Source organism: Penaeus chinensis, chromosome 34 (assembly GCF_019202785.1).
Source record: "Penaeus chinensis breed Huanghai No. 1 chromosome 34, ASM1920278v2, whole genome shotgun sequence".
NCBI classification, from domain to species: Eukaryota; Metazoa; Arthropoda; class Malacostraca; order Decapoda; family Penaeidae; genus Penaeus; species Penaeus chinensis.
Window position 1 is genome coordinate 23,342,914 of NC_061852.1, and position 8,495 is coordinate 23,351,408.

An 8,495-nucleotide genomic window follows, 5' to 3' on the forward strand; every position below is an offset into this window, starting at 1 on the left:
TCAGTTAGTATATAATGCATGTTAGAAAATCAGTCCATATACTTAAGGGTTCATCTGTACATCCCTGACATTATCTTGTGTACATAAATGTTATTCCCATGATTTCATATTCCCAAAGAATTAGAAACTGCCATGATGTCAGTAATATCCATAAAAGTACACAGTAATGTGCTCTTTACTAAACAGTAGTTTCAAATGATCATCTGTAACTATACTGACTATGACATGTTACAGGGTTTTGCTGTTGAATATCTGGAATACTGACCCCAAGATATACTAAAGAATGAAAGGACTAGCTGTTTGCATTTTCTTGTATTATAACATGCTGTATGTAATTGCTAAGTAAACCATTCAGCTGCATTGCATATAAAGACAAAATAAAAAAAATATTGATCATACCATGCAAGAACACTGTTAAGTGACCAACACTGTGTTGGTAGCATTATCACCAGCATTATTCATGTGTATTACCATGAAAAGGATATACATTTCATTACTTGTACTTCCTTCTCTAAAATGTTGGAAAACTATTATCATACTTCTTAATATTTCTAATTAAATCAGTCTTCTCTAATTTAGTTAAAGCTATGTTTCATCTTATCTTTTATAATGACCAAAAAATTGGATCAGATCTAAAAGTGAAGGATGCTTAATATGGGCTCTTCATGGGCTTTCAATGGCCTATTTTCAAATAATACTCATTCTCCTCTATCTTATTCACTGCATGTCCAAATTATCCAACATTGAAAATTGCTCAAAATTATATGAGATTATTTCAAGCACCTTTGACCTCATCTTTGAATTTTTCAGTGTTTGCTGCTAGCTAACGGACATTACATTTAAATACATATATATTATGTATCCATCCATTTGACTTATCATCTTTAGCAAGATGGAATGTAGGACTAATATGTCACTGGTACACCCTAAAACATTCTAAACAAAAATCATTTCCCCTTTATTTTCATAGGGTATTTCTAAAGCACAGGATCCTGCCAACCCCACAAAAAACTATTTCCAAAAAAGGGTTTCAAAGTGCCCGAGGCTAAATATATTAAGAGAGAGATCAAGAATGAGCATTTGAGGGAGAAATACGTCCAAGGGCACGATAGCCAGGCAAGCGTCATATGCCAAGTTCCTGAATTTCTCACAGGAAGCTCAGCGAAAAATGAGATCACAAACTTGATTCTCAAAGGACATAATAACAATGAGAGCAGTTATATCTACATGAATACAAATCACAAGAAATTAATATCACATATTGTTCATGAATAAAGCCACTGTTAAAATCAATTCATGCAATCAAAAAAACACAAGTCATCAGATATGCATATGGAAAAAAATGGTAGTTTGTCATCAGTAGATTTTCAAGTATTGTTTGTCTTCGATATCCTCACCAAAGTACTTATCATTAAAAATCAAACAGCAGTATTAAGAGATAAAGAAAACATGTGTCAAGTGTCATGGTAAAAGAAGAAGAATGATAAAAGATAAATAGATAATAACAATCTTGTAACAGTAATAGTATCAATAATAATAATAATGATTATAATAATGATAAGAATAATGATAATTACAATAATAAAAAAATAATAATAATAATAATAATAATAATAATTATAATTAATAATAATAAAAATAACAATAATAAAAATTATAATAAAAATAATAATAATAATAATAATAATAATAACAATAATAATAATAACAATAATATTAATAACAATAATAATAATTAATAATAATAATAACAATAATAATAATAACAGTAATAATAATAATAATAATAATAATAATAAGAATAATAATAATAACATTCATCCTCATCATCCATCGTCAAAACCATAATCATCATTTTCAACGACGTCATGTCATCACTGCTACTGTCATCATAACTGTCATCATCATCTTAATCACTATTGTCATCACCTTTATTATTATCATTATCTTTACTACTATTGTCATTATTACAATCATTACTTTATCATTACAATTGTCATTATATTACCATCACTATCATCATTACTATTGTCATGAATAAAAAAAATTTAAAGATTTTAAGACACATGAGAGGCTAGCTGTCAAAGGTATTAGTTGCCAGAGAGAGTCTATTTAATAGCACATTGTTGCAATATCAAAATAATTTAAGTAATATTGACCCTGCATTTGTCTATATTCGTGAATAAGCAGGATTGCTATTAAGTCCTTTCTATTCTTTCAAATTCACAGAAACAAAACAACCATAATTACTGAGCTGAGGAATAGTGTTTTCCAAGACAGTCAGTGATAGGAGGCACTTTAATAAACTATAGTCCATTCATTTAACTTCGTACCAAATCAGACACTACTTTGCATCATCACATCTCAACACCCCTGTTCATGCTTGCAATATACTTCATCTCAAGCTCTTTGTTTTCCTCTGAAAGGGTCTGGACTTAAAATGCCTTAAATAATACAATTTTACGACACAATCTTAGTTAAATCTAAAAAAAATTAAATGAATGTGGAATGCCTTCAAAAGGAAAAGATGTAACATATATATTTTCAACTAAACTAAAAATCGAACAGCACTAGAAAGTAATATCAGCTGTAACTTACAGAACAGTCGAGTAATAATAGAACACAAGTATATCCAATTTTTATCAAAACAGAACTCAAGTTAGCAACACCAGAGTATTTCTGAGTAAAAATGTAGCTGTGTGGTGTCTACCTGGCCTGTTGTTCTGCTCCCTCTTGCCTTAATCTCTAATATCACATATCTCCCATATCCTTCTCTTTCCCTATTTTTATAAACTACATTTGGATCCCAAGACTAAACCAGGTGTATTCCTCATTTTTCAAGACTATTCAGAGTCATTCTCAACTGCACTTATCTTATTCACACAGCTGTGAAATGATGACTAGGTACCATATTGCCTGATAAGCTTTTACCTTTGCAATGAAATCTCTCATAAGAGCATATGTTTATACTTTTAGAACACCATCTGCACAATAATAACCCCAAAAGAAATAAGAATACTAACAAACATCCAAAAAATTATGCATATATAACAAATAAGACCAGCTTAGGACAACAATTACAAACAGACCAACAAAAACTGTTCAAGATCTTCAGTATTAGTCCTTATCTTAATTCACAACCAAGAATATTTATGGCACATCAGAGGTGGAAGTACTTGAGAAACTCCTGTGGTGTTATGGCTATGTAAATGATGTCTGACTTCACCTCCTCTATCTGCTCTTCCATCTGCGCATTCTGGTCTGTATCTGTACGGCAAGGATGTCCATAAGACTGCCAGAATAGACAACTACAATTCCGGCAAAGACACAGCTTCTCTGCATATTCCTCACGCAGTCCATATGTTCTGTTGGTTAAAGAAACAGTGTTTTTTCTCTGTATTAACCCAATCAGACCGGATGGCAAGGATACATGCCATGCCCACTGTAATGTAAGTTCATCTATTGTCTTTACACCTAGATGCCTCTGCAAGTGTTTAGACACCAAGGAATCAGTTATTAGTCCTACTTATCTCACCTCTTTGCCCTTTTCTTTGATTTTTGAAAAGGTTCATTTGTATTATTTAATTGTCTTTAATGTTATTAATATTCTATTAACAATTAAATAATCATACTATCAATAAAAATAATAATGGTATCAATATGAATAGTATTAGAATGAAAAACACATTTTCCCACAATTTCAAAAACTAGGGACTTCAGGCATCATCACTAGGCCTACTGATAGTTTCCTTGGTGACTGAGCATATGTGGAGCCATCTTTATGTAATAAAATTCACAAAATAGAGGAGACAGAACATAAATCATTTGTCAATGGGGTAATACAATTCCCACTAAAGTTATGCTTTTGTCTTTCATATAGCACATAAAAATCACAAATCTACTTTTTTCATTATAGAAACTTTCTTCATTTGACATGCAAGCACTGTATTTCTGTTAAAGGAAATGTATCAATCTAAACAATTAAGGCCAGCTGATGTTCTGCATATAGTTTAATAGCAGTGCCCCCAGCCCTTCCAATATCTCCATTTGCTATATGACACAACAGGGCACATAGATTCTAAAATTGCATAATCAGGATATAATAAAATATGGCAAAAGCAATACATATTTTATAGCTGTCAGAATATGTGAACCAGAATATTTTTTATAAATTCAGAATTCCTTAAAATCTGGTATGCAAAATTCTGGCATCAGTACTCTTTGGTGCCACCTTCCTTTGATACCTAAAACTGATGACTGTACCTCATCTCATTTCCCCTATCTTTTTTCTGGCACAAATGAGATCCAGTGAGAGTGAATTTACAAATATGCTGTCATCTGGCATTTTTGATTATCCACACCCAACATCTATCCCTCCCCCTTCCCTTCTAGTGCAGTTCTCTCCCTCCAGCCTTCAGGAATGTAAGATTTATTTTCAGCTTCTAACTTGATGTGAACAAAAAGTGACTAAGAGCCTGTGAATCTACTGCTGTCTGGTGTATCTGCTCTATCAACACTCCTATCCCCTCACACAGTCTCTCAGCCAGTCCTGTACCAGTCTCACAGTAAAAACATTGGTTGGACACATGTTCCACAGAAAGGACCTGTTACAAAAGGCATCAGTAAATATACATACATATATATAAATAAATGTTTTGTTGATAAATTCTTATTTATATCTAGGAACTACTATTTCCACAATCTCTAGGATTTACTGTTATAATTCTATATTATTTTCAAGATATAAGTGTGATACAGAAGAACTAGACCAGACAAGGCCATAAAAGTTAATGATACCCTTAATGATGCCCTTAAAAGTATAGGGAAATATAGGGCATGATAATATTGTAAAATAAATGTTGGTAGACTCTGGCGATATAAGCATCAACAGATTGAGCACATTGTAAACCAAATCTAAGAATTCTACCAAATGAAAGAATCAGATGCAAAATAATGCCTATATTCAATGTTTTTTATCAATAATGGGAAAGCCTTAAAATAACACATTAAAATAACGAAGGAATTTAAAGAACTGAGAGTTGATAGCAAAAATGTAGAATCTGTATAAACCTGTATTCTGAACATGTAGCTGCTTTATTAATCAAAGCAGAACTTTGAATGGACATGAATTAAAAGAGGTGTGAGACAAGAATGAGTAATATCAACAAATATATTTTCCCTGTATGCATAATCAACTATGCAGAAAGTAAAACAATGAACAAAAACCTTTTTCTTCATTATCAATGGCATAAATTTTCAAAGTACTGGATATGGAGATGACACAGTACTTTTTGCATTGAGCAAAGACAATTTAGAACATTTGAGAATACCTAGGGAAGAAAGTTAACAAAGAAAAAACTAAAATCATCATGTTCTTTAAGGGTAAGATGCAAGATGCCAGATCATATCAACAAGTAGAAAAATTAATCTACCTTGGCAGCATCTTAAGCTAGGACATTCAAATGTACAAAAGAAAACAAAAAAAAGGCATGAAATAGTACACACTATCCATCTTGACATATAGACCTAAGCAAACAAGATACAAAGTGCTAAGAAACAATGGAGATGTGGATTTATCATATAATAAAACAATATATTTATAGACAAATTGCCAAAGTACTGGAGAAAGAAAAAGCCTTATTAGACTGAAATGAGACTGTGGAATTGCTGTGGTTGACATGTGACAGGACTTGCTTCATAGACATGGTTGCCAACACAAGGCTCTAATACAGCACTTCAAGAAGAAGACTGTGTGATATGCGATAGATGTAGACCCTCAGAACTAGGCTTAAAGCAGTGGTTCTTAACCTTCATAGTACCACACCTCCCCTCTACAAATAGTTATTCCTTTCATATCCTCAATGCATTTTTAGATACAATTCCTGCCCCATCCATTTCAAGGTTCAATAAGTACAGAAAATGATAAGTTAAGACAATATTTTTGCACTTTCTCTGCAAGGCTTGTGCCCCACTTAGAAATTGCCAAAAACCATCAAGTCAAACAGCCAAACACACAGACAGCAGTGTAAATGTATAATTCCCACACTTTTCGTTTTTCACTCAAGTGACTGACAGCTTGCAAAGCCTGCCCTGTGACTTAGTATAGAATGGGGAGGCCCCCTTATGAATGGGTTAGAAGTTAAACCATGGCTAACTAATGTTATACTGACCTTCTTAATCTGTTGTAAATTTGCTGCCAGTTCTTCTGAACTTGTAATTCTTTATGGACCTGAATAACATGTTCTATCTGTGCTGGAGTCCAATGAAATCGACACAATTGGCGCCAAATAGTTTTTTCTTCACTGACTTTTGCCATTACACTGTATGCCTGCCCTGCTGACTATAGAAAAGGAAAAAAATAATGAACAAAACAATTTTGAAACAAAATCTAAGAAATATTTAATTATATTACCAAGATTATACATACACATTGAAAAATACACAAATTCATGAAAACAAGCACAAAGTTATGCTGGTATATAAAATTACCTGAATATCTCTGTGATTATCAAGACGTTTTAATATTTCCCGAATGCATTCCTCAGGAACCTCTTGTAAGGTAGGATGCATATCATCTCCAGGCTGTCATGATATAGAAAAATATCATGCTTTTATAAAGAAATAAATATCTTATTCTTGTGAATGCAAATGAGATGAATGCTAAATAAAGAATTGCATATCAGAACAGACCAAGCCATTTCTTCAGTGAAAAGACATCTGTTTTTATAATCAAAAACACTGATGAAAGAAAACTCCTTTTAGTATCATCCTATTACACTATTTATGGATTTAAAGTCATTAACACAAATATACATTGATAAGACAAAACTACTGAAAAGTAACTATATAATTCCTCTTTTTTCCTTTTTTTTTTTTTACTTTCTGTTGAGGATTACACATCCTTTCATGAAATACATATCAAAAAGCAAAGGAAGCAAATATATCAAGTTGTGATATAAGAAAATAACTTTTTTTCATTACCATACCTGCTGGATCTGTATGGTGGTGGCGATGGCATCAATCCCCTTGAGACGTTGTGTATGTTGTTCCCAGAGAATGGTCGACCCGAGCTTGCTTCCCCAAAGGTAATCCTCTAATCTCTTCTTCAGTTCCTGTAGAAGGTGCTGCAGGAGGTGCACATTCTGCTGGCTCCTGGTGACTTCATGGGCCACCTCCTCCAACATGCCAAACAACATCTGGAAGGTTGTCAGTCTCATTTTTTTTTTTTTTTTCTATTTCCTCGTCTTATATTCTGACTAAAAAGTGAGGCAAGGATTAGTTCAAGCAGTTTTATGAATTCTTATTAACGGATAAATAATTATTTTATATTTTATTTTCTTTCATCAATTCATGGTATTTCAAACCTTTCATAGAGAATAAAACAATAAAAAAATAAATAAATAAAGCTGACAAGCAAAAAGAGAATTCTTATGGATTTATCAGTCACAGTTACTATATGACTCTATGAACTCAAGAAATTTATCATTGCTTGTCTCAATATAACAAAAATAAAGTTATGATTTCCCCTCCTTTGTCAGTCTTCCAGACATTTCATTAACAGATAAAAATAAAACAAGCCTGTTAAACAACTGAAAAAAGCAAAACATCCTACTTTTTGGGCTCCTCCAGAGAGTGTAGAGAGCTTTTGTGTAATTAGGAGATCCAGCAGTTTACAAATATATCTGAAGCGGCGGATATCACGGACTGCATTTATGAAGTCGAGTTTCTTCAGCGTCTCACCTAAGCCATTGAAGCCAGCCACCTGCAAAATCAAGAGTGATTACAACCTAAAGTACTCTTACAAATTTCATCTTAAAACATATTCTAGCCTGTTTTTTTTTTTTCTTTAGTAAATATGCATTTAACAGGACATGGAGATGATTGACAACAAACTGGCAAGTTGATGATGATACATCATAATGCCGCAATAAAACAAAAAATTGCAATAATAATATCATTATTATTATCATCATTATTAGTATCAGAATGACAATGATAATTATAACAAAAATAATAAAAAATATCATAAAAAAATTAAAAAGGCCATAATAATAAAAATAAGAACAACAGTGATAAGAATCATGAATAAATTTCTTAACACAGCCTACCTCTTTGGTGTTACGTGTATAAATACGGCAGTAGGGCTGAGGGGCCATGATTTCCCCACGACTGCCTCGACGAGTTATCAAACTTAAGGCATCAGGGTCTACATTCTCCTGGTTCTCCTCATCAGATAAGCTAGAAGAACAAAAATAACTTTAGTAACTGGTAAAGCATACCTGATTTCAAGTACTGGATCAGATTAGAATAACATTATAAAAGGAAGAAATTTTAAGCAGAAAGAGCAGTTTATAGCTCAGATAACTGTTACATAAGTTTTTATTTTCACATTTTTAATTTACAGTTACTTCTGCATCAAAATATTCCCTCTCCACTAAATGGTAACACAGGTGGCTACTTTAGCAATACACTTATAAGTCAAGGACAGGGAAAGA

General features: G+C 32.4%; 1 protein-coding gene across 1 annotated transcript in view; it reads right to left on the reverse strand.

The window, feature by feature from the left end:
- Nucleotides 1-1,935: 1,935 nt before the first annotated feature.
- The window catches only part of LOC125043518 (F-box only protein 32-like), a 10,676-nt gene continuing 4,116 nt past the window's right edge, over nt 1,936-8,495 (reverse strand). The window contains exons 2-7 of the mRNA XM_047639634.1: nt 8,109-8,238; nt 7,613-7,762; nt 6,987-7,196; nt 6,490-6,582; nt 6,171-6,340; nt 1,936-3,365 (exon numbers count right to left, since the gene is read on the reverse strand). Of these exons, the coding sequence (XP_047495590.1) occupies nt 3,161-3,365; nt 6,171-6,340; nt 6,490-6,582; nt 6,987-7,196; nt 7,613-7,762; nt 8,109-8,238 (958 nt within the window). The 3' untranslated portion in view covers nt 1,936-3,160. The remainder of the gene's footprint in view (nt 3,366-6,170; nt 6,341-6,489; nt 6,583-6,986; nt 7,197-7,612; nt 7,763-8,108; nt 8,239-8,495) is intronic.